This window comes from Pristiophorus japonicus, chromosome 16, assembly GCF_044704955.1.
Source record: "Pristiophorus japonicus isolate sPriJap1 chromosome 16, sPriJap1.hap1, whole genome shotgun sequence".
NCBI classification, from domain to species: domain Eukaryota; kingdom Metazoa; phylum Chordata; class Chondrichthyes; family Pristiophoridae; genus Pristiophorus; species Pristiophorus japonicus.
The window spans coordinates 74996774-75024118 of record NC_091992.1 but is presented as its reverse complement, the minus strand read 5'-3'; the positions used below and the strand labels follow the sequence as shown (position 1 = coordinate 75024118).

At 48.4% G+C, this 27345-nt stretch overlaps 1 protein-coding gene across 1 annotated transcript in view; it reads left to right on the top strand.

Annotated features, from left to right (window-relative positions):
- myo15b (myosin XVB) overlaps positions 1 to 27345 on the top strand; it is a 480192-nt gene that overhangs the window by 241911 nt on the left and 210936 nt on the right. The window contains exons 30-34 of the mRNA XM_070856827.1: positions 1738 to 1833; positions 13214 to 13449; positions 20398 to 20561; positions 22193 to 22265; positions 26345 to 26554. Coding sequence (XP_070712928.1) covers positions 1738 to 1833; positions 13214 to 13449; positions 20398 to 20561; positions 22193 to 22265; positions 26345 to 26554 — 779 coding nt within the window. The remainder of the gene's footprint in view (positions 1 to 1737; positions 1834 to 13213; positions 13450 to 20397; positions 20562 to 22192; positions 22266 to 26344; positions 26555 to 27345) is intronic.

Genomic DNA, 27345 nt, shown 5'->3' with positions numbered 1-27345 from the left:
CACAAATTCATAAAATTACCCCATCTTTCTTCAGCGCCACTACACAAATATATGTTCCCGAGTTCTTAGAGTGGCAGCTAATGCTGCAGAGCAATCATTATGACTACAGGAGAAGCAGCTCAAGTCCCACTCCAGACACTTCAGCACATAATCCAGGGTAACACTGAGGGAGTGCTGCACTGTCAGAGGTGCCGTCTTTCGGATGAGACATTAAAGCGAGGTCCCCTCTTTTCAGGCAGATGTAAAAGATGCCATGGCACTATTCAACAAATGGAGGAGTACTGGCCCAGATTTATCCCTCAACCAACACCACCAAAATCAGATTATATGATCATTATCTCATTTGCTGCTTGTGCATCTTTGCTGTGCGCACATTGGCTGCCGTGCTTAACTATACAACAAATGACTACACTTCAAAAGTTCTTCATTGGTTGTGAGGCATTTTGGGGCGTCCTATAGGCTTAAAAAGGTGCTATATAAATGCAAGTCTTTCTTTCTTTACATGGAGGCTGTGCCCACAATTGCACGATAAACGCTCCAGATATGTGATCATCATCATAGGCAGTCCCTCGGAATCGAGGAAGACTTGCTTTAACTCTAGGTAGCTATACAGTCCTATATGAGAACCACAGTCCCTGTCATAGGTGGGACAGATAGTCATTGAGGGAAAGGGTGGGTGGGACTGGTTTGCCGCTCCACGTATGAGGCTCCATGCCGAGAGCAGCATTTGTAAAATGTACTCAGATGTCAAATAGGAATGTGGTCTTTTTCCTTGGATTCAGTTGAGGCAGCTTATGGCTTAGATTGGTAGGTCCCTGTTTATCTATTATATATTCATTGCCACAAAGCCTGATCCTTAAATCTGGGTAGTAAAAGATGCTCAGTACGTGATACCATGGATGATAACATAGAGGATCTCATCAGTGTCTAGAATAGCCTGCTGGCTAGAAAATTCTTTATTGAAACTTGATAGCTCCCCTAATGGCTTAGGGAGTAAAGGCTGCACTCTAGGTAGCACAAAGCCATACAGACCAGAAGCTTTGGTTCCCTCTCTGTGCTGCGTCTCACTGATACATACAAAATTCTTGCAGGCCTTGACAGGGTAGATGCAAGGAGGATGTTTCCTCTGCCTGTAGAAACAGGGGTCACAGTCTCAGAATAAGGGGTCGGCCATTTAGGACTGAGATGAGCAGAAACTTCTTCACTCAGAGGGTGGTGAATCTTTGGAATTCTCTACCCCAGAGGGCTGTGGATGCTCAGTCCTTGAGTATATTCAAGACAGATATCACTAGATTTTTGCATATTAAGGAAATCAAGGAATATGGGGACAGTGCAGGAAAGTGGGGTTGAGAAAATCAGCCATGATCTTATTGAATGGCAGAGCAGGCTCGAGAGGCTTAATAGCCTACTCCTGCTCCTATTTCTTATGCACATATGTTCTGAGTTGCTAATATCAGCTAGGGCAGCAATAGTGATGCCTCAGCAACCCTGAGAAATGCATTTGTGTGGATGCCAGGTGAAGACAAGATTGGGCTCGACCACAATGCCCTCCACAGTTGAATAGCCAGGTGATCACGGTCGAGGGCCACGGATAAAGAATGGCTATATGCAGGGCACTTGTGGAACTACACCTAGCAAAAGTCAGAGCTTTCAAGAGGGAAGGGAAGAATTGAAAAACAAATATCAAGTAGATGTACATCATTCAAAGTGATGAATTGTGTTTCCTCTCATGTGCAGGTCCCTCAATTACAGGTACTGAACCAACCTCTACAGCAACCCTTCACTCACCTGGAGGGGAGAGAGAGACAAGCAGCTGTGGAACTCTTCAAACTGGTGAGTACCAACTCTCACATTCTGCAACCAATTTGCTAAGCTGTGCCAATTGTGAACTCATTGCCTCCCTCTTTCCAAGGACCTCAGTTTTCTCTTCCTTCTGCAGCCCTTGGATTTTGAAAACTCAAACCTCCTGTTACCAAGAGCCATTCCCCCCACCTGGCTGTTAATGTTCTTGTGCAGGTAAAGATGGGTAAACAGGTGATCATAGCAGGTAGAAAGTGATCTGTGATCACCCAACCCTCAGTCCTGTTCACAGCTTGAAGTGGGTATAAGGAAATTATACTGTAAAGTTACTAGTTAAGAGCTTGTTAAAAAACAGTCATAATGAAGTTGGACAGCCTCGCGCAGGAGCATGGAGGAACAGAAATCAAGTTGTGAGGTCTCTTTCAGTGCGAGAGTTAATGATATGATGGTGATCATACTGCCTGAGATGCATGACTGCATCATTATTGAATGCATTTCACTGCAAAATCTCGGATTGATTGATAGTTTACAGATGTTTGATTAGGTTTTGCGCAAGAAATTATTAGCAATAATATAATTGCATAGTATTGGAGACAATCTTGTCACATGGGTTGGAAATTGGTTGAAAGAAAATAAAGAAGGACTTGCATTTATATAGCACCATTCACCACCACCGGACGTCTCAAAGTGCTTTACAGCCAATGAAGTACTTTTGAAATGTAGTCACTGTTGTAATGTGGAAAACGTAGCACCCAATTTGTGCACAGCAAGCTCCCACAAACAGCAATGTGATAATGACCAGATAATCAGTATTTGTTACTGTTGATTGAGGGATAAATATTGGCCAGGACACCAAGGATAACTCCCCCTGCTCTTCTTTGAAATAGTGCCATGAGATCTTTTACACCCACCTGAGAGGGCAGATGGGGCCTCGGTTTAATGTCTCATCCAAAAGACGGCACCTCCGACAGTGCAGCACTCACTCAGCACTGCACTAGAGTGTCAGCCTGGATTTATGTGCTCAAGTCCCTGGAGTGGGATTTGAACCCACAACTTTCTGATTCAGAGGTGAGTGTGCTGCCCACTGAGTCACAGCTGACGAGTTGGGAGGTAGGAGACAGAGTAAGGATAAAGGGTTAATTATCTGATTGGCGGGATGTAACAACTGGTGTTCTCCTGGTATCTGTACTGGGGCCTCAGCCTATCCCCATATATATATATATATAAAATGACTTGAAGGAATAGAGGGAGTGAAATTTGTCTGTTTAGCGCCACACATTGGCGCTAGGAGATGATGCAAAAACACCAGTCGGCGTTCTACCGGCAGCTGATGGCGGTTCCAGCGGTGCATGCCATATCCATGTCGCCGCTAGCGCTGCCGCTAAACTCGCTCACCGTGGACATCGCAATCACGAAGATCAGGACGTCAGTGAGTGTGCAACGCTCACTTGATGCCCGATCTCCCAACTTAGCACCTGACAGGGTTATGCAGTTTGAGTGGCCGTGTGCTACTTCCTGCAACTGCAAGAGATTTCTTTAGTCATTTCAAGGTGAATTGGTATCAGGGAGTGCTCTGGAAAATATAAAACTCCATCATTATTTTTGAAACGCTTCGTCCTACACTTGCTAAAATCATGGGGATCTGTACTGGCCGTCGACCTCACCCAGCAGGATCTATGGCAGAGGGAGCGGAGCCACCGAGAAAGACGGAACATGTGCGCAAAGACAGGAGGAGGCCATCCGGGCATTCAACAGGAGACCATACCCTCCTCGGGTCTACTGACAGCACTTCTACCTTCAATTAAGCGAGGAGCAGGGTATTCGGAGGCTTTGCTTCACCAAGGAGGTAGTCACAGAACTCTGCCACCTCCTGCAACCAGACCTCCAGCCTCAGACCAGGGCGACCACGGCTCTCCCCATAGCCAATCCTTCCAGTCTGCAACAGGGGTCATATCTAATATCTTGCAGTTCGCCGTCCCTCGCTGCATCTGGGAGGTCACTGAGGCTCTCTACAGCAGGAGAAGGGATTACATTGGCTTCCCGCTCACCAGAGAGAAGCAGCACGAGCATGTATGTGGCTTTGCCAGGATAGCTAGCTTCCCCATGGTGCAGGGTGCCATCAGCTGCACCCACGTGGCTTTGCGGGCACCGCATCACAATCCTGAGAACTTCCGTAACCGCAAAGGATACCACTCACTTAATGTGTAGCTGGTGTGCGACCACACACAGCGAATCCTCAATGTCAATGCCCGCTATCCTGGCAGCAACCACGATGCCTTCATCCTGCACCAAACCGATGTGCCAGCTCTCTTCCAGCCACCGCGTCAAGCTCGTGGCCGGCTAGTCGAAGACAAGTGCTATCCGTTCTCCATCTGGCTCCTGATTCTCCTCCGCAACCCTAACACTTGTGCTCAGCACTCCTACAATGAGAGCCATTCTGCCACCAGGAAAATCATCGAGCAGACCATCGGCCTGCTGAAGCAACGGTTTCGCTGCCTTGACTGCTCGGGAGAATCCTTCCAGTACTCGGCTGAGCGGGTATCACATTTTGTGGTGGTCTGCTAAATGCTCCACAACTTGGCCATCATGAGGGCGCAACCCTTGCCTCCAGGCATTGCGGGATCACCTCAGGAGGAGGACAAGGGAGAGGAGACGAGAAGGGAGGGAGGAGGCAGATAGACAATCGGCCTTCCAGACGGGCTGTCTGTGACTGGCTCATCAGTCTCCGATTCGTATGAATGAAGCCCAGATGCCCGGAGCTCACCACATCCCCATCATTCCATCAGCGTCCTCCTAGACACAAAGCTGAATTGAGGCACCACAAAAGATTCCAAACACAATTAATAAATGTATCTATAATCATCTGACACAAATTTACATGAATACTATTAAGTAATCATCCCTGTGCAATCCCTTAGTGCCTGTCTTTTGTGTGCCCTTTGCTGATCTCGTGCTCTTACGTAGCACTCCCCCAGTGGCTGCAGCAGGGCTGGTGGAAGTCTGCTGAGTTTCTGTGCGGGACACTTCAGATGGCCTGGCAGGACGACCTTGACCAACTCTGGCCCTAGAAGGCTCGGCTGTAGACTGCACCACCTTGGCATGTGCGGCAACAGTCTGGGCTGACAGGCAGCTGCAAGGGCAATGCCGGAGTGAGTGCCAGTGGTGCAGAGCAGGAATGCTGCCATGCTGAGAGAAGACAGCAGGTTCCTGTTCCACAACATACTGCTGCTCCCCTGGGGCGGCGCCTCAGCATCCTCAGCAATCTGTTGTAGCACAGATTGCTGGCCTGCTGCGACACCCTGAAAATCCCGGTCGACGTTGGTAGACCCAACCACGATGGTAGCAGCCAGAGCTTGGGCATCTTCAAGCTGAGACTGCACGAGAGCAGTCTGAACTTATGCTGCAGCGCTAAGAAGTTGGGTTGCTTCTGCCTGTGCTGCAACATCGCTCATCATGCACGCCATCACCTCTGGGTCACCATGGTCTCTCTGGGAGTGCACCATCATTTCCATACTGGAAATCCTGGGCTCCATGCTCTGCGCAGAGCCCCGTGCAATGTTCCTTGACATTGCCGAGAGGCTACCTGGCAGCCCTGCCATTGCATCTATCATTTCCGTGTGCATGCCCATCATCCTTCTTCTAAAGGCCTCCCCATAGAGGTCCTCATCTGAGTCCTGTGCTGCAGAACTCACATGCGAATTCACCCTCCGGGAAGCTGGCACCCGAGCTACCTTTTTCCCCCTGGCCTTGCTGCAGCCCATGAGTGCCCGGTGCCTCACCCCTGTGCAGATCCCGCTACTACACTAGCCTCTCAAAAACATGTAGTGCCAGTATCTGAGCTGGTGTCTTCGAGTGAGAGATGCAATGACGCTGTTTCTTCCTTCTCCTCTCCTCCACCCTCCGCTCGCTGTGGTGCCCATGGAGACAGGCTGCTCGGGTGCTTGCTGATTATCTGAAAGCCGAAAGGCACAACAGTCAGGTTATGGTGAGAGGAAAGGGTGGGAAGACAGAAATGCATGCATGCAGCATGAGTAGCTGGAAAGTGAGAAAAGACTGTGGGCTGAGGGGAAAGTGGGATTTGAGAAGAAGGATTAGGAATGAACATACCGTTGCTGTCCCCAAGGGAGGTCAACATTGCCGGTGGCCACAGACCTGCCGCCCAATGATCTCCAGCTCTCGACTTTCCAGCTGGCTCAGCTCTTCAATGTTGGCATGGACCCCGCCTGTCCACTCCTGCTCCCAGCGATTGTGAGCGACCTCAGCCTGCAAGAGCAAGGGAAGTGTGTCAGAGAGTGTGGTGCAATGTGTTTGGGTGATGTGCTTGCCATAGTTGAGTAGCTGTCATTGTATGCAAGGTGTGAGGTGTGGGTGTGAGTGTTGCTAGGTAGAGATTGGTGGTGGGTGAGCGCTCGGGGTGTGGTGCATTGAGCAGTGTTTTTTTTATTCATTCTGGGATGTGTGTGTCGCTGGCAAAGCCGGCATTTATTGACCATCCCTAATTGCCCTTGAGAAGGTGGTGATGAGCCACCTTCTTGAACCGCTGCAGTCCGTGTGGTGAAGGTGCTCCCACAGTGCTGTTAGGGAGGTTGTTCCAGGATTGTGACCCAGCGACGATGAAGGAATGGCGATATATTTCCAAGTCAGGATAGTGTGTGACTTGGAAGGGAATGTGGAGGTGGTGGTGTTCCCATGCGCCTGCTGCCCTTGTCCTTCTCGGTGGTACAGGTCGCGGGTTTGGAAGGTGTTGCCGAAGAAGCCGTGGCGAGTTGCTGCAGTGCATCTTCATCGTGTAGATGGTACACACTGCAGCCACAGTGCGCCGGTGGTGGAGGGAGTGGATGAAGTGCGAATCAAGCGGACTGCTTTGTCCAGGATGGTGTCGAGCTTCTCGAGTGTTGTTGGAGCTTCACTCATCTAGGCAAGTGGAGAATATTCCATCACACTCCTGACTTGTGCCTTGTAGATGGTGGAAAGGCTTTGGGGAGTCAGGAGGTGAGACACTTGTTCTTTCACCACCTGCAGGCCCAGACTGGCAGCTATGTCCTTCAGGACTCAGCCCAGAGTATATTCTGTGTCCTTGCTACACTCAGTGCTTCTTCCAAGTGGTGTTCAACCTGGAGGAGTACTGATTCATCAGCTGAGGGAGGGCGGTAGGTGGTAATCAACAGGAGATTTCCTTGCCCATGCTTGACCTGAAGCCATGAAACCTCATGGTGTCCAGAGTCAATGTTGAGGACTCCCAGGGCCACTCCCTCCTGACTGTATACCACTGTGTCGCCACCCCTGGTGGATCTGTCCTGCCGGTGGAACAGATACCCAGGGATGGTGATGGAGGAGTCTGGGAAGGTATGATTCTGTGAGTATGACTACGTCAGGCTATTGCTTGACTAGTCTGTGGGACAGCTCTCCCATTTTGACACGTCCCCAGATGTTGGTGACTTTGCAGGGTCGATTGAGCTGGATGTGCCACTGTCATGTTCGCAGTCTGTGCCGAGGTCGATCCAGCCGGTTTTATACTTATTATTGTTTTTCGTAGTGGTTGTGTACAACTGAGTGGCTTGCTAAGCCATTTAAGAGTCAACCACATTGCAGTGGGTCTGGAGTCACATATGTCAGACCGGGTAAGGATGGCAGATGTCCTCCCCTCAAAGACATTCGTGAACCAGATGGGTATTTACGACAATCCAGCAGTTTCATGGTCACCATTACCAACACTAGATTTTTATTCCAGATTTATTTAATTAACTGAATTTAAATTCCCCAGCTGCCGTGGTGGGATTTGAACTTGTGTGTCTGGATCAATTGTCCAGGCATCTAGATTACTAGTCCAGTGATGTTACTGCTATGCTACCATTCCCCATAGTGTGCAAAGCTTCTGGTACAGTTGGTGGTATGTAGCCTTTGTTGAAATCTTTCCTCACCCTGACTTCGTTAAACTTTTTCCTGCACTTGATGTGCGTCCTGGGGACCACAGTGCTGCACGTGACGTGTTCCGCTATCTCCCACCACATATGGCGGCAGACATGTGGCGAGATCCTCCTGGCAGGTACAGGACCACCCGCCTCCTCTTCACTGCGAACACCAAAACCTCCAGAGCATCATCGGAGAACCTACGGGCTCTCTCCCTCCGTATCCAGTCTGACATGTTTCCTACGATGTCTTCTAACTAGTGTTTGGTTAGCTGTTGGGGCAGATGCACACACAACAATCCTGACAATGAGGTGCTGCAATGTGTCAATCATGACTTGCAATAAGACTGCTCCTGATATTGGTCCAGCTTTTCAGTGTAACACCAATCAGTTTGAGTTTTTAGACAAAAATCATGACTACAATCAATTTAGTGAGGAGTTCGATCTAATTTTGCATGTATCCCAGACAATTTGCAGGTGACGCAGCTTAACCTTTTTTTAGTCGAAACACTGCCTATTTCTTGGTGATAATGAGCCCAGAGAATTGTATATTCAAGTTTGAAGATGGCACTAAGGACTAGAAATTGCCTTTCTCTCCGAATGGGGGTGGTAACCTTCAGGGGCCGGGACTTCCTGTGCCTGGCCCGGAGGTTCAGCCCCCGATGCAAAATTGGGCCAGGGATGTGATCGACCATCCCAGCACTGAAAACGGAGTGCTAAAGGCCTCCCCTTTAAGGGGTGCCCCATTACTCTTCTTTGCGTGTCAGGCCGCTGTCCCGGTCGAGCGCGTCCCTGGTGGCTCAGTGCTGGCCACCAAAGGGTCTGCAGAGTCCGCAGCAGCCCTCCCCTTTAACTGAAGAGAAGGGGAGGGGCATTGTGGTGCATTAGCGCTACGCGGAACTTCCACGTAGTGCTGACCTCTTGGGCACTGGACTCAACGCTGCGCTGATGCCTCGGGAGCGCCCCTCCGAGCTGGAGAGCCTGAAACAGCGCACCACATCGGTTGAGGGGCGCAGAGGAGGAACGACTTCCGGCCCTGGCGATAACTGACCCCGGCCCGGAATGTTACCACCCCTTAATGGGGCACAGGGCAATGTCGGCCCCACAGTATGTTGTGCAGATGGGAGCAGAAAGTTACAAAGGAATATCGGCAGATTAAATGAGGGGGCAAAACTGTGGCAGATGAAGTTCAAAGTGGGGAAGTGTGAGGTTACCCACCTTGGATCTAAGAAAGGCAAATCAGAATATTTTCTTAATGATGAGAAGCGAGGAACTATAGCAGAGTACAGAGATTTAAGGCTCCATGTACAGGAATCACTAAAAGCTCGTACACAGGTACAAAAAGTAATCAAAAAGGCGAATGGGATGTTGGTATTTATCTCAAGGGGGCTGGAACACAAAGGGGAGCAAGTTATGCTTCAGTTGTACAGAGCCTTGGTCAGACCCCATCTGGAGTGTAGCATTCAGTTCCGGGCACCCCACCTCAGGAAGAATATATTGGCCTCGGAATGAGTGAGTGGGTGCAGCACGGATTCACCGGAATCACACCGGGGCTAAAAGGGATAAATTATGTCAGATTGTATAGGCTAGGCTTAATTTACCTTGAGTATTGAAGATTAAGCAGTGATCTAATTGAACTGTTTAAGATGTTTAGAAGAATTGATAAGACAGATAGAAACTATTTCCTCTGGTGGGGGAGTTCAGAGCAAGAGGGCAGAACCTTAAAATTAGAGCTAGGCCGTTCAGGAGTAAAATCAGGAAGCACATATTCCACACAAAGGGTTGTGGAAATCTGGAACTCTCTCCTCCAAAAACGCTGTGGATGCTGATGGTTAAATGAAATGTTCAAGACTGAGATCAATAGATTTTTGAGTTGCAGTACAGATCAGCAATGATCTGACTGAATAGCAGAATAGGCTTGAGGGGCTGATCCGATGATAGGATTGTTACCGTTTCAAAATATTAACACTAATCATTGCTCTCTGATTTACCTCATCTTCATTTTTATCCTTTTCACCCTTAATGGTGTACTCAATACCTGGATATGTCAATTTAAAAAGTCAGTCACAGCGTCTATTTACATGCTCTGTATTGCCTTGGTCTGTTTGTGATAAGGTCACTCTGTGCTGTTAAAACAGTGTTGCTTTCATTGTTTGTAACAGTCTGACTTTGTCTGTATGATCCAACTCTGTCTGTAAGTGTCGGCATGTAATATTGCTGCTCCACCTTTTCTGTAACAGTGCTTCTCTGTCTCTCTGCAACAGTCTGACACTGGCTGTAATGGTCCAACTCTGCCTGTAACAGTCAGACTCTGTCAGTAATAGGCAGACTCTGTAATGATCCCATTCTGCCTGAATGCAGTAGTCTGACACTTTCTACAACGGTCCATCTCTGTCTGCAGCAGTCAAAATTTGTAATGGTCCCACGCTGTCTGACTGTAGTAGTCTGACTCTGTCTGACTGTAGTTAGTGCCTGAAGGCTCTGTGTCTCAATGCGAGGAGTATTCGTAATAAGGTGGATGAATTAACTGCGCAGATAGCTGTTAACGGATATGATATAATTGGGATTACGGAGACATGGCTCCAGGGTGACCAAGGCTGGGAACTCAACATCCTGGGGTATTCAATATTCAGGAAGGATAGACAGAAAGGAAAAGGAGGTGGGATATCGTTGCTGGTTAAAGAGGAGATTAACGCAATAGTAAGGAAGGACATTAGCTTGGATGATGTGGAATCTGTATGGTTAGAGCTGCGGAACACCAAAGGGCAGAAAACGCTAGTGGGAGTTGCGTACAGACCACCAAACAGTAGTAGTGAGTTTGGGGATGGCATCAAACAGGAAATTAGGGATGCGTGCAATAAAGGTACAGCAGCTATCATGGGTGACTTTAATGTACATATAGGTTGAGCTAACCAAACTGGTAGCAATACGGTGGAGGAGGATTTCCTGGAATGTAATAGGGATGGTTTTCTAAACCAATATGTCGAGGAATCAACTAGAGAGCAGGCCATCCTAGACTGGGTCTTGTGTAATGAGAGAGGATTAATTGGCAATCTTGTTGTGCGAGGCCCATTGGGAAAGAGTGACCATAATATGGTATAATTCTTCATTAAGATGGAGAGTGACACAGTTAATTCAGAAACTAGGGTCCTGAACTTAAAGAAAGGTGATTTTGATAGTATGAGACGTGAATTGGCTAGGATAGACTGGCGAATGATACTTAAAGGGTTGACGGTGGATAGGCAATGGCAGACATTTAAAGATCACATGAGTGAACTTCAGCAATTGTACATCCCTGTCTGGCGTAAAAATAAAACGGGGAAGGTGGCTCAACCGTGGCTAACAAGGGAAATTAGGGATAGTGTTAAATCCAAGGAAGAGGCATATAAATTGGCCAGAAAAAGCAGCAGTCCTGAGGACTGGGAGAAATTTAGAATTCAGCAGAGGAGGGCAAAGGGTTTAATTAGGAGGGGAAGCTTGTTGGGAATATAAAAACTTACTGCAAAAGCTTCTATAGATATGTGAAGATAAAAAGATTAGTGAAGACAAAAGTAGGTCCCTTGCAGTCAGAATCAGGTGAATTAATAATGGGGAACAAAGAAATGGCAGACCAATTCAACAAATACCTCGGTTCTGTCTTCACGAAGGAATACATAAACAACCTTCCGGAAATACTAGGGGACCGAGGGTCTAGCGAGAAGGAGGAACTGGAGGAAATCCTTATTAGTCAGGAAATTGTGTTAGGGAAATTGATGGGATTGAAGGCCGATAAATCCCCAGGGCCTGATAGTCTGCATCCCAGAGTACTTAAGGAAGTGGCCCTAGAAATAGTGGGCGCTATGGTGGTCATTTTCCAACAGTCTACAGACTCTGGATCAGTTCCTATGGATTGGAGGTCAGCTAATGTAACCCCACTTTTTAAAAAAGGAGGGAGAGAGAAAACAGGGAATTATAGACCGGTTAGCCTGACATCGGCAGTGGGGAAAATGTTGGAATCAATTATTAAAGACGTAATAGCAGCGCATTTGGAAAGCAGCGACAGGATCGGTCCAAGTCAGCATGGATTTATGAAAGGGAAATCATGCTTGACAAATCTAGAATTTTTTGAGGATGTAACTAATAGAGTGGACAAGGGAGAACCAGTGGATGTGGTGTATTTGGATTTTCAAAAGGCTTTTGACAAGATCCCACACAAGAGATTAGTGTACAAAATTAAAGCACATGGTATTGGAGGTAATGTATTAACGTGGATAGAGAACTGGTTGGCAGACAGGAAGCAAAGAGTGGGAATAAACGGATCCTTTTCAGAATGGCAGGCAGTGACTAGTGGGGTACCACAAGGTTCAGTGCTGGGCCCCCAGCTGTTTACAATATACGTTAATGATTTGGACATGTAATATCTCCAAGTTTGCAGATGACACTAAGCTGGGTGGCAGTGTGAGCTGTGAGAAGGATGCTAAGAGGCTGTAGAGAGACTTGGACAGGTTAGGTGAGTGGGCAAATGCATGGCAGATGCAGTATAATGTAGATAAATGTGAGGTTATCCACTTTGGTGGCAAAAACAGGGAGGTGGAATATTATCTGAATGGTGACAGATTAGTAAAAGGGGAGGTGCAACGAGACCTGGGTTTCATGGTACATTAGTCATTGAAAGTTGGCATGCAGGTACAGCAGGCGGTGAAGAAGGCAAATGGCATGTTGGCCTTCATAGCGAGAGGATTTGAGTATAGGAGCAGGGTGGTCTTACTATAGTTGTACAGGGCCTTGGTCAGGCCACACTTGGAATATTGTGTCCAGTTTTGGTCTCCTAATCTGAGGAAAGACATTCTTGCTATTGAGGGAGTGCAGTGAAGGTTCATCAGACTGATTCCCGGGATGGCAGGACTGACATATGAAGAAAGACTGGATCGACTAGGCTTATATTCACTGAAATTTAGAAGAATGAGAGGGGATCGCATAGAAACATATAAAATTCTGACGGGATTGGACAGGTTAGATGCAGGAAGAATGTTCCCGATGTTGGGGAATTCCAGAACCAGGGGTCACAGTCTAAGGATAAGGGTTAAGCCATTTAGGACTGAGATGAGGAGAAACTTCTTCACTCAGAGAATTGTGACTGTCTGGATTTCTCTACCACAGAAAGTTGTTGAGTCCAGTTCGTTAGATATATTCAAAAGGGAGTTAGATGTGGCCTTTATGGCTAAAGGGATCAAGGGATATGGAGAGAAAGCAGAAATGGGCTACTGAAGTTGCATGATCAGCCCTGATCTTATTGAATGGTGGTGCAGGCTCGAAGGGCCGAATGGCCTACTCCTGCACCTATTTTCTATGTTTGTATATTTCCACTCTGTCTGAGTAGTAGTCTCACCCTGTCTGACTGTAGTGGTCTGACTCTGTCTGTAACGGTGCTGCTCTACCTATAACAGTCAGCCTCTGAGTGTTGTTCTCTCTCTCCAATGCCCTCACGCTTCGTGCAGTTCTTAAGTTCCCCCTCTTCTTTGTAGGTTCTGCGGTTTATGCAAGATGAATTGCTCCAAGGCAGAAAGGAGATCATCCTTGGGAATTTTATTGCACAGAAGGGAATATCAAATCCCACACTCCGGAATGAGATCTTCTGCCAGGTGGCGAACCAGACCTGGAAGAACCCTGACATGGAGGAGTGGCAGCGAGCTTGTCTGTTGATGGCCACCTGCCTGAGCTGCTTACGGCCCTCGCCCAAGCTGGAGAAGCCTCTACTCAAGTAAGCAAATCTCACGGTCTCGTTTGGGGTGGGAGGGAGTACCAAAGGGTACCATGGGAAATTACCGGAACAGTGATCTTCCAGCTCCGGTACCTAAGTTACTGTGATTGAATGACATAATTTACCAGCAATCTCTGGCCTGTGTAGCGTGAGGTGGGATCAAGCAAGGGCTAAGTTTTAAAGTAAAAAAAGAGGATATGGAATTTACAGCACAGAACAAGGCCACTCGGCCGAACTGGTCTGTGCTGGTGTTTGTACTCCACTCGAGCCTCCTCACACCACTCTTCATCTCAGCTTATCAGCATAACCTTCTATTCCTTTCCCTCTTAGGTGCTTATCTAGATTCCCCTTACAACTTCCCCAGTGGCTCAGTTTGTAAGTATTCCATCTGGTATAGTATTAAGCTGCAGAGAGCAGCAAGATCCCAGGTTCCATTGCAGGCCTGTGCTGGGTCAACTGATCTCAGTAGAGGTGACAGTAGGCACTCTGCAATTGGCCCCAGTACCCTCGGGCTAGAGAGACAAGGGGAAACAAGTCAGTCACCATGAGATTATCCCTGTGGGATAGGATGTGTGGAAGTGAGGAGAGATAAGGTGTGCTTCCAGCCTCAATAGGACCGGTGCTCTAGAATGGGCTCTGCACTATGCAACCTCTGACCTATAACCTTAAGGCACTCCTTTGAGGTAGTGTAGAGGGCTGCTTTGCTCTGTATCTAACCCGTGCTGTACTGCCCTGGGAGTGTGTGATGGGACAGTGTAGAGAGAGCTTTACTCTGTATCTAACCCGTGCTGTACCTGCCCTGGGAGTGTTTGATGGGACAGTGTAGACGGAGCTTTACTTTGTATCTAACCCGTGCTGTACCTACCCTGGGAGTGTTTGATGGGGTGGGCAATTATTTGGACTGGAGGGCCATTTAACAATTTTTGGTGAGCTGCACAGCAATATTCTCCCTAACACACCAATCACGAGGTCCCACACATGCTGCTCACCAGCTCCTGCCGCTGGATGGGAGACCATGCAGAAAATTTAAAGGGACCGCGCACAGAAAAATAATTAGAAGGAACATTGCCGACACATAAAATGAATTGTGTTAACAGCAGCTACCATTAAAATTAAAAACAGTGAATGCAGCGTCCAATATACACAGGTCCATTTAGTTATGTCTCCACTATGCTAATTAAGTGGGATAATAATTAAACGAGCGAATAATCGTGCAAGAACTAATAACCCCACTGAAAGTCATTTGCGAGAGCAGTGTTAAATTGGTAAATTTGAAACAGGCCAAATCATACTGTTGATCATCACTCCCACTTCGACCCTTCCAATAACTTATAAACATAAATTCAGATAGCAGTCAGATACTATCTTAAATACACAAAATGTAGTGTACAATAACAAAATCTACTGTTACTAAATGAATGAAATGATTGTTCGATCGACTATATTGTGTGCTGAATGTCGACGTGGCTGTTTGGCAGAGTGGCTTGAGTCTGCGGGGTCTCCAATACGAGAGGTGTTCTCTTTTCAGTGGGCTGAGTACGGGAGCCTAAGGCTTCGCAGGGCCTGAACTACAATCAGTGCCATTGCCTGGAGTCCTTGTGCTCCAGGATCCACTCCCGTGTCTAAGACGGCGATGAGAACCACCGACCGTCGTACTCTGGGTACCAGAACAATAAAGGCGCAGCACCCGTCTCTTTCTTTGGTAAAAGAGTCAGCGAGATGAGCAGCCATGACTCGACTCAGACTATTGTGCAGCTCGTTCTCCAGCTCACGTTCTATTTCTGTCCTGTCCAGTGTACGGGGTAGAATGAACTGGCGGGCGGGATACAGCTCATGGACCGTATTTTGCCCACCACTGGGCTAGAAACTCCCCAACTCTTTACTGATGAAACTCCCAGAAAAGGCAGGGACCTGACGTAATTGGGTCTGGGCCAGTTAGGCCGGGGGACCAGCGGTACCCCCACCGAATTCAAACACCTTTCACGCAACTGCACCAATAAATAGTTCTAAGTAAACAAACTTCCAATCGGTTCAATTGTGTCAATTCCAAGTCATGCTGCCAATGATGTTAATTTATATATTTCAAGTATTTATGTTATTGTGCATTTATCTGGAAAGTTTGCTCAGATTTATGGAAACTGAACCCACAAACCGTGAGTAACTCACTGTTCAAGGTGCAGTGACTGAGCAGAAACTGAGGTTTCAGGTGTGTAACTTTATTGATTTACAAGCTGCAGATAACATATTAAGTTTCTATTTACCCGTAATCGCTTCGATCTGGTTGAGTTTCAATTTCAATTCTCGCTCTAGACATTTCTGAATCTGGTGCTGCAGATACCGCTGTAAACAGCAGAAGGCGTCCTGCACCACACAGTATAAATATTATTGATTTAGTTTTGCAAACTTGAAAGGGGAGGTTATAGAAATGACACATTGATGCAGCGAACAGCAGATTTGATTTGTCCCGTCTGTTTTTGGTTGTGACTCCCCTGCTGCCTCGGAGACAATGGGCTCAATTTTCCCCAAAGCATTTTTTTGCCGTACTTGAAGAGTTACGCCCAATTTTTTGGGGCCCCAAGTATGCCAAAAAAAAAAGTGTTGTAATTTTTCCCGTTGGATCACTTCATTCTGCCGTGGCCTAACCCGAGGGGGGTGGAGCCTTGATCTCCGCCAAAAAGATCGTGCTGCCATGGTAACCAGGGACACAATGTGAGCTGAGGCTGCAAAGTGAAGCACACAGCTACCTCTGAACACAATAAAAGAATTGAAAAACACATAGCACCAATTTACCTCCAACTCCGCCCGAAGGCTGCCCGGTCCGGTCCGATCCGATTCTCGGTCGCCGGTTCGGGTCTCTCTCTCTCTCTCTCTCTCTCATGGGACCGGACTGTGTGTGTGAACCGGGGACAGAGAATGGGACACGGACTGTGTGTGAGAACCGGGGACTGAGAATGGGACCGGACTGTGTGTGTGAACCAGGGACAGAGAATGGGACCGGACTGTGTGTGTGAACCAGGGACTGAGAATGGGACACGGACTGTGTGTGTGAACCGGGGACTGAGAATGGGACACGGACTGTGTGTGTGAACCGGGGACAGAGAATGGGACACGGACTGTGTGTGTGAACCAGGGACTGAGAATGGGACACGGACTGTGTGTGTGAACCGGGGACTGAGAATGGGACACGGACTGTGTGTGTGAACCGGGGACTGAGAATGGGACACGGACTGTGTGTGTGAACCGGGGACTGAGAATGGGACACGGACTGTGTGTGTGAACCGGGGACTGAGAATGGGACACGGACTGTGTGTGTGAACCGGGGACTGAGAATGGGACATGGACTGTGTGTGTGAACCGGGGACAGAGAATGGGACACGGACTGTGTGTGTGAACCGGGGACAGAGAATGGGACACGGACTGTGTGTGTGAACCGGGGACAGAGAATGGGACTGGACTGTGTGTGAGAACCGGGGACTGAGAATGGGACACGGACTGTGTGTGTGAACCGGGGACTGAGAATGGGACCGGACTGTGTGTGTGAACCGGGGACAGAGAATGGGACCGGACTGTGTGTGAGAACCAGGGACTGAGAATGGGACAGAGAATGGGACACGGACTGTGTGTGTGAACCGGGGACAGAGAATGGGACCGGACTGTGTGTGTGAACCGGGGACTGAGAATGGGACCGGACTGTGTGTGTGAACCGGGGACTGAGAATGGGACTGAGAATGGGACACGGACTGTGTGTGTGAACCGGGGACTGAGAATGGGACACGGACTGTGTGTGTGAACCGGGGACTGAGAATGGGACACGGACTGTGTGTGAGAACCGGGGACTGAGAATGGGACCGGACTGTGTGTGTGAACCGGGGACTGAGAATGGGACACGGACTGTGTGTGTGAACCAGGGACAGAGAATGGGACAGGGACAGAGAATGGGACACGGACTGTGTGTGTGAACCGGGGACTGAGAATGGGACACGGACTGTGTGTGTGAACTGGGGACTGAGAATGGGACACGGACTGTGTGTGTGAACCGGGGACAGAGAATGGGACACGGACTGTGTGTGAGAACCGGGGACTGAGAATGGGACACGGACTGTGTGTGTGAACCGGGGACAGAGAATGGGACACGGACTGTGTGTGAGAACCGGGGACTGAGAATGGGACCGGACTGTGTGTGTGAACCGGGGACTGAGAATGGGACACGGACTGTGTGTGTGAACCAGGGACAGAGAATGGGACACGGTCTGTGTGTGTGAACCGGGGACTGAGAATGGGACACGGACTGTGTGTGTGAACCGGGGACAGAGAATGGGACACGGACTGTGTGTGTGAACCAGGGACTGAGAATGGGACCGGACTGTGTGTGTGAACCAGGGACTGAGAATGGGACCGGACTGTGTGTGTGAACCGGGGACTGAGAATGGGACACGGACTGTGTGTGAGAACCGGGGACTGAGAATGGGACACGGACTGTGTGTGTGAACCGGGGACTGAGAATGGAACACGGACTGTGTGTGAGAACCGGGGACTGAGAATGGGACACGGACTGTGTGTGTGAACCGGGGACTGAGAATGGGACACGGACTGTGTGTGTGAACCGGGGACTGAGAATGGGACACGGACTGTGTGTGAGAACCAGGGACAGAGAATGGGACACGGACTGTGTGTGTGAACCAGGGACAGAGAATGGGACACGGACTGTGTGTGTGAACCGGGGACAGAGAATGGGACACGGACTGTGTGTGTGAACCGGGGACTGAGAATGGGACACGGACTGTGTGTGTGAACCGGGGACTGAGAATGGGACCGGACTGTGTGTGTGAACCGGGGACAGAGAATGGGACCGGACTGTGTGTGTGAACCGGGGACTGAGAATGGGACTGGATTGTGTGTGTGAACCAGGGACAGAGAATGGGACCGGACTGTGTGTGAGAACCGGGGACTGAGAATGGGACCGGACTGTGTGTGTGAACCAGGGACAGAGAATGGGACCGGACTGTGTGTGTGAACCGGGGACAGAGAATGGGACACGGACTGTGTGTGTGAACCGGGGACAGAGAATGGGACACGGACTGTGTGTGTGAACCGGGGACTGAGAATGGGACCGGACTGTGTGTGTGAACCGGGGACTGTGTGTGTGAACCAGGGACTGAGTATGGGACCGGACTGTGTGTGAGAACCAGGGACTGAGAATGGGACCGGACTGTGTGTGTGAACCAGGGACTGAGAATGGGACCGGACTGTGTGTGAGAACCAGGGACTGAGAATGGGACCGGACTGTGTGTGTGAACCGGGGACTGAGAATGGGACCGGATTGTGTGTGTGAACCAGGGACAGAGAATGGGACCGGACTGTGTGTGAGAACCGGGGACTGAGAATGGGACCGGACTGTGTGTGTGAACCAGGGAGAGAGAATGGGACCGGACTGTGTGTGAGAACCGGGGACTGAGAATGGGACACGGACTGTGTGTGTGAACCGGGGACAGAGAATGGGACACGGACTGTGTGTGTGAACCGGGGACTGAGAATGGGACCGGACTGTGTGTGTGAACCAGGGACTGAGAATGGGACCGGACTGTGTGTGTGAACCAGGGACAGAGAATGGGACCGGACTGTGTGTGTGAACCAGGGACAGAGAATGGGACCGGACTGTGTGTGAGAACCGGGGACTGATAATGGGACCGGACTGTGTGTGTGAACCAGGGACAGAGAATGGGACCGGACTGTGTGTGAGAACCGGGGACTGAGAATGGGACACGGACTGTGTGTGTGAACCGGGGACAGAGAATGGGACACGGACTGTGTGTGTGAACCGGGGACTGAGAATGGGACCGGACTGTGTGTGTGAACCGGGGACAGAGAATGGGACACGGACTGTGTGTGTGTGAACCGGGGACTGAGAATGGGACCGGACTGTGTGTGTGAACCGGGGACTGAGAATGGGACACGGACTGTGTGTGAGAACCGGGGACTGAGAATGGGACATGGACTGTGTGTGTGAACCAGGGACAGAGAATGGGACACGGACTGTGTGTGTGAACCGGGGACTGAGAATGGGACACGGACTGTGTGTGTGAACCAGGGACAGAGAATGGGACACGGACTGTGTGTGTGAACCGGGGACTGAGAATGGGACACGGACTGTGTGTGTGAACCGGGGACTGAGAATGGGACACGGACTGTGTGTGTGAACCAGGGACAGAGAATGGGACATGGACTGTGTGTGTGAACCAGGGACAGAGAATGGGACACGGACTGTGTGTGAACCGGGGACTGAGAATGGGATTGGGCAGCCTTCGGGCGGGATTGGGCAGCCTTCGGGCGGGGTTGGAGGTAAGTTGCTGCTTTGTGTTTTTCAATTCTTTCGGTGTGTCCGGGCATCTGCTGCGCCGCTTTCCTTACCTGTGCCGATTTCCTTAACTCTCGGGAAGGTTTTTCAGGACAGGCCTAATCAGAACTGGAGTAACTCTCAGCTGGCCAAAATGGCCAGTGGGTGGTACGGGTGGCTGGTTACACCCACTTAGGCTGAAAAAAAAAACTGACTTAAAAAATCCGTAACTAACTGAGTTACACTGGTGCAAATTGATTGGGGAAACTGGGGGTTTTTAAGTTAGGCCAGAATAAGCATCCTGCTCCAAAAAAAATGGCACAAATACTGGGGAAAATTGAGCCCAATGACCCACTTCCTGTTTTGTCCACCACTGGAGTAGAGGGAGCTTTACTCTGTATTTAACCCGTGCTGTACGTGCCCTGGGAGTGTTTAATATTGTCAATGGATGTCTGAAATGGAAAATGTTTCATTCCTTAGTTCTAATATCCCTGAAATTTACAAAATATAAAAGGATAATATCCCCCTGAGTGTGCACATGCTTTGCAGTAACACTGAGGCCATGAATGATACGCAGGATAACAACAACTAACTCTGCCCCTGTTCTTACACAGGTACGTGTCTGATCACGCCATGGAAGGATATAGGGCCTTGTGTCAACATAAAGCCCTAGGCGCCATGCAACAGAACCAAGTCAGGGCCTTCCCTCCCACCCAGCTGGAATGGACAGCCAATCACAGGCGAGGACAGATGGTGCTGGATATCCACATACTCAATGGTATTTACCTGAGTGGAGTCACATCATTGACTCTGATTTATTCACATATTTTATAATTCATTTGAAAAAATAGCGATAATCTGCAATCTCTTCCGCACCTCCATACGCGTCTTCTCTTTACGATTGCCTAGAGTGTTCCTGAGAGTTCCGAGAATCCCTTTCTGTTATGTATCTGGACTTGTATATACTCTGTACAGCCACCAGAAGGCTCATCCCCTGGAGTCCCAAGGGATCTCATAATCCTTTGGGAGCAGAGATATTTAAGAGTGCTTCACAGGTTGGAGAGGCACTCTGGAGACCTGCAATAAAAGACTAAGGCCACACTTTACTTTGAACTCACAGTGTTCAGTCTGACTCTTTCTCCATACACTACACTTTCGGTTCAGTCCTGCGGGAGTACTACATTATCCAAGTTGACATGCTTTGGATAAGGTGTTAAACCAGAATCCCATTTGCCTGTTCCGGTGGTTAAAGTGGGCGTTGAAGATCCCAGAGCACTATTCTAGGGGTGCATAGAATTCTCTTAACCGATATTCCTTCTTAACCAACACCACCAAAAAACAGATTCACTGGTCATTGATCTCATTGCTATTTGTGGGATCATGCTCGTGTGGAAAATGGCTGCTGAAATTGCCAACACAACAACAGTGAGTGCACTTCAAAGTAATTCAGTTTGTGTAAAGCATTTTTGGCTTCTCTGTGAGGTAATAACGCATTATATAAATGTAAACTCTACAGACAATGCAATGGAATAGAAAACATTGATGGAGAGAGAAAATCAGTCGCGCCTCTCTTGGAGCGTTGTGCCGGGTGGAGCGGTAAACTGTGCACCGGCAAATGGATTGCCGCAAAATTAATCAGCTGGGTTTGGAGTTTGGAGTGGAATGCTAAGGGAGGCGTTGCACACCTCTTTTAGGGCACTAGGCCGACTGAGCAAGCGAAAATCCCGAGCTAAACAGCCGGACATGGAGTGTCGTAAGAGAGGTCGGGGGGGGTGGGGGAAACCTGAAAAAAAACACCAGAAAACATTCCCAATACATAACTCACACCACCACAACATAAATCGCAAAAAAACCCAACCACGCTTACCCGAGGACAACATTACTTACCTCACTGCGGCCGCTACAACTCGAAACACCCGCTTTCACAGGCGGTCCCACCAGGGTGCTCTACGGAGCATTACAGATCGGGTGTCAGTCAAAAATCGAGCCGGTGTCACATCCAGGGACGATGCACACTGGCTCGCCACTTCCGGGTGGTAACGCCCTGCACCCCGTCAAAACTGGCCCCGAATATCCCGGTGCGACGCTGGAAGCTGGCCGCCAAGAAGTGCTTACTGCTGCCATTGGCGCCCCTCAGGGGCACTAACGGGGCGGCAGAAGAGCGAAAATCTAGCCTATTATAAATCTTAAATCTATGTGTATTTCCTGACTACAAAATCTTAGTCCCTGTTACTCACCGTTACACATACACATGGATCAGCTCCTGCCTCGGCGGCATAGTCTCAACCCCCCCCAATACACACCCGCCAGTCACCGTTCTACTCCTTGGAATGACGTTCATATGCAGTTACCTAGCTGTAGGGTTTCAATCAGAGGTCCTTTTCATTTAATTTTATTTCCTTTTACCAGAGGAAAGCGTTGCGACAGAGGTGGAGTCCTGGACAACAGGGGAGGAGCTTGCCAGCTGGATTTTAAAGTTCCGGTACTGTATGTGAAAATTCAAACTAGACACACTGGATACAGACGGACCCAAGAAACATTCACCAGCACAGACACACCAGCACACACACACACCCAGCACACACAGACACACCAGCACACACACACACCCAGCACACACAGACACACCAGCACACACACACACCCAGCACGCACACACACCCAGCACAGACACACAGTACACGCACACCCTGCACACACATACACACAGAGCACAGACACACAGTACATGCACACCCAGTACACACACACCCATCACATACACCCACTACACACACCCAGTACAGACACACACCCAGTACACACACCCAGTATATACACACAACCAGTACACACACACACCCAGTACATGCACCCAGTACACACACACACAGTACACTTACACACACACGCACCCAGTATACACACACACAGTACACACCCAGTGCACACACACATCCAATACACACACACATCCAATATACACACACACATCCAGTACACACACCCAGTATACACACAACCAGCACAGACACACCCAGTACACACACACATTCAGTACATACACCCAGTACAGACACACACCCAGTACACACACACACACACCCAGTACGCACACACCCAGTACACACACACCCCCAATACACCCACACAGTAAAGACAATCACCAAGTACACACACACACTCAGTACACACACACCCAGTACACACACACACACAGTACACACACACACACCCAGTACCCACAAATCCAGTACACATATCCAGTACACACACACACCCAGTACACACACACTCAGTACACATACCCAGTACACGCACACAGTACAGACAATCACCAAGTACACACACACACATGCTCAGTACACATACCCAGTACACGCACATTCTGTACACACACACAGTACACACACACACACAGTATCCACAAATCCAGTACACACACCCAGTACACACATATACCCATTACACATACACCCAGTACACACACACACCCATTACACAACACACACACCCAGTACACACATACACCTAGTACACACACACACAGTACATACGCACACCCAATAGGCACACACCCAGTATACATGCACACACACCAAATACACACACACCCATTACACATACACACACCCAGTGCACACACACCTAGTACAGGCACACGCCCAGTACAGAATCTTATCTTTTCGGAATCATTCACTGTCTTGTCATCCTGCTGTTCACCTTGCTACTGTCACCATCTTCACTTGCTCTAATTCAACATTGCCAAGGCTCGCTCCCTTGCCACTGATTCCATCAACCTTTCAGGCCAATTGTTCAGGCTGAGCCACACCATGTGAAATCTTGGCATACTGTTCAACCCAGAGATGAACTTCAAAACTCACATCATATCTATCACCAAGACTACTTACTTCCATCTTTGCAATGTTGCCTGCTTCTCTGCTTAATACAGCTGCTCAACCTGCCATATTCTCGCCCTCACAAAGTCTTGTTTACCCAGCTCCCCCACCCAGTGCACATAGTACAGATACACCCAGTACTGTTACTCCAGTACAGACACACCAGCACATACACAACCCGTTACAACTGTCTTCGGTAGCCTGTGTGAGCTGTCTCAGCAAGTGTCCTTCTGTGGGCATTTTCTATTATCCTGAGTGACCGTGTCAGAGTAGCCATGCAATGTGTCTACTCACCAGTGTGGTGTTGTGATTAAGTTCTGAGCACAGTGTTGTTGCACACAAGTGTTTGTGCGTGTTTCAGGTAAAAATCATCAATTGTACACACTCATGTGTAAAATTTCTGTGCAATAAGTCATATTGTAGAACGCAGTCATGATGAAAGAAGTCCCCTCCCTTTCACAACAGTCAGCTGCACTGTGCCAAAAGGGTGTCTAAGGCACCCCACACATTCTGCCACACTCCAAAGTACAGCGGGACCTGGGGGTACTTGTGCATGAAACACAAAAGGTTAGTATGCAGGTACAGCAAGTGATCAGGAAGGCCAATGGAATCTTGGCCTTTATTGCAAAGGGGATGGAGTATAAAAGCAGGGAAGTCTTGTTACAGTTAAACAAGGTATTGGTGAGGCCACACCTGGAATACTGCGTGCAGTTTTGATTTCCATATTTACAAAAGGATATACTTGATGTGGAAGCAGTTCAGAGAAGGTTCACTAGGATGATCACGGAGATGAGTGGGTTGACTTATGAGGAAAGGTTGAGTAAGTTGGGCCTCTACTCATTGGAATTCAGAAGAATGAGAGGTGATCTAATCGAAACGTATAAGATTATGAAGGGGTTCGACAAGGTGGATGCAGAGAGGATGTTCCCACTGGTGGGAGAGACTAGAACTAGGGAGCATAATCTTAGGATAAGGGGCCGCCCATTTACAACTGAGATGAGGAGAAATTTCTTCTCTCAGAGGGTTGTGAATCTGTGGAATTCGTTGCCTCAGAGAGCTGTGGAAGCTGGGTCATTGAATAAATTTAAGACAGAAATAGACAGTTTCTTAAACGATAAGGGAATAAGGGGTTATGGGGAACGGGCAGAGAAGTGGAGCTGAGTCCGTGATCAGATCAGCCATGATCTTATTGAATGGCGGAGCAGGCTCGAGGGGCCGTGTTGCCTACTCCTGCTCCTATTTCTTATGTTCTTATAATAGGATCGATTTTTAAATTGCGGCATATATAGGTGGCAAGCCTTGCCCACCAGCCACACACGCTGGCAAATCGCAGGCGGTTGCTCACAATTTTACATCCAGTAACAACTTGGAGGGTTGCAGCGCAGATTCACCAGACTGACACCGGGCCTTAGAGGGTTAAGTCACATAAACTTGACTTGTATTCTTTTGAGTTTGGACGAACAAGGGGTGATCTAATCGAAGTGTTTAAAATGTAAAAATGATTTGATAGAGTCGATACAGAGAAACCATTTCCTCTGGTGGGAGAGTCCAGAACAAGGGGGCATAACCTTCAAATTAAAGCGAGGCGGTTCAGGAGTATCATGAAACACTTCTTCACACAAAGGGTAGTGGAAATGTGGAACTCTCCTCCAAAAGACTGTGGATGCTGGGGTCAACTGAAGCTTTCAAGACTGAGCCTGATAGATTTTTGTTACGGATCCAACAGCTTCGGTTCTCACTGCAAAAGCTGCTCTGTACCAGCTGTGGAGCCTTATGAAATTAAACCTCATAGGAACACAGGATCAAGAGTAGGCCATTCAGCCCCTCGAGCCCATCCGCTATTCAATTACATCGTGGCTGATCTGCGCCCTAACTCCATTTACCCGCCTTGGTTCCGTAGCCCTTACTTAACAAAAATCCATCAATCTCGGTCATGAATTTTTAATTGACCCCCAGCATCAACAGCTTTTTGGGAGAGTTCAAGGTTTCTACTACTCTTTGTGTGAAGAAGTGCTTTCTAACTTCACCTCTTAGTGGCCTAGCTCGAACTTCAAGATTGTGACCCCTTGTTCTGGATTCCTCCACCAGATGAAATAGTTTCTCTCTATCTACTCTCCTCAAATCCTTTAATCATCTTAAACATCTCAATTAGTTCACCCCTCAGCCTTCTAAGCTCAAGGGAATTCAAGCCTAGACTATGCAACCTGTCCTCATAATTTAACCCTTTTAGCCCTGGTATCATTCTGGTGAATTTGCAATGCACCCGCTCCAAGGCCAATATATCCTTCCTGAAGTGTGGTGCCCAGAACTGAAACAGTACTCTAGATGGGGTCTAACCAGAACTTTATATAACTGTGCATAACTTCCACCCCTTTGTATTCTAACCCCTGAGAGATAAAAGTCTAATATTCCATTAGCCTATTAAAATATCATTTGTACCTGTTCATAATGCAGGATGTACGGTGAGATAGCTATTACTTTTTGGGAGGCACAGAACTTTCCCACAAATGAAATGGGTATGGTGGTAACCATGACAGAGTGCATAGTCTGTGCAAGGAGTGGGATGCAGGGAGCATTTTTCACTTACTTTCATGCCCTCTGGTGTTCCTGTATTCCGAGGGCTATGTGCTTGTGTCAAGCTGTACTCGGGCATTTACCCTTTACCTGTCGTTGATTTGCTCAGGGGTCAGCAGGATGAGCAGAGAGGATGGACGTTGTCCCTGCACACTGGTGAGGAATGGAGAGACATGGCCGGCTGTGACTTTGTCATGGATCCCATCGCTGAAATCGAAGAGCTTGGCTTTTTTCCAGCACAGTCGTCTACCTCTGCCCTCCATCTGGGAGCGAACGGGAATACTTATGGATTGCATCCAGACTCTGACGATTTCTATCAGTGAGTAACTCAAACGCTGTTGGTTCAAACCTCACTGCAACAAAACTCACCTTCATGTTCAGTGGCCATTGGAGCCAGTCAGGTACCTGTAGAAAGTATCTGATAGGCACAGGTGAACATTGGTCTTTTTCTGTCCGACACTTACGTATATTCGTATATGGGAGGGGAGATTTCCTTTGTCTGTAGTGACATTTACAGTGACTGCATTTAAAATGTCACTTCTCATATCAGATGAAGGAAATTTACCTCTCATGGGAACACAGGCTGAAAAATGGCCTGTTATTGATGGGTTCCTGTACGCTGACAACACCCAGCTCTGCGTCTCTACCACCTGTTTCGACCCCTCTGCTGTGTTGTCAGACTGCTTGTTGGCAATCTAGAATCCTAGAATCTTACAGCACAGAAGGAGGCCTTTTGGGTTGTCATGCCTGTGATGGCTCTTGTTAATTGTTTTTGGCTTTAAGCGGCTGCACGACCCAGTCAAGCTACGTGGTTTTCCCCAATGAAAAGCTGTGTGGGAGGTCCAGACTTAAAGGGAACATTGTCCATGTTGCTTCTCCCAAATGCATCACTTTATCCGCATTAAATTGCATTTGCCATGTGTCTGCCCATTTCACCAGTCGTTTATGTCATCCTGAAGTCGGCTACTATCCTTCTATTTACTGCGTTGCCAAGTTTTGTATCATCCGCATATTTCAGAATTGTACTCTGTAACAAATTTATTTTATTTTTATCTAATTTTTATGTATATAACATTATATCATATTAATGTATTTTACCCTCCTTAGTCA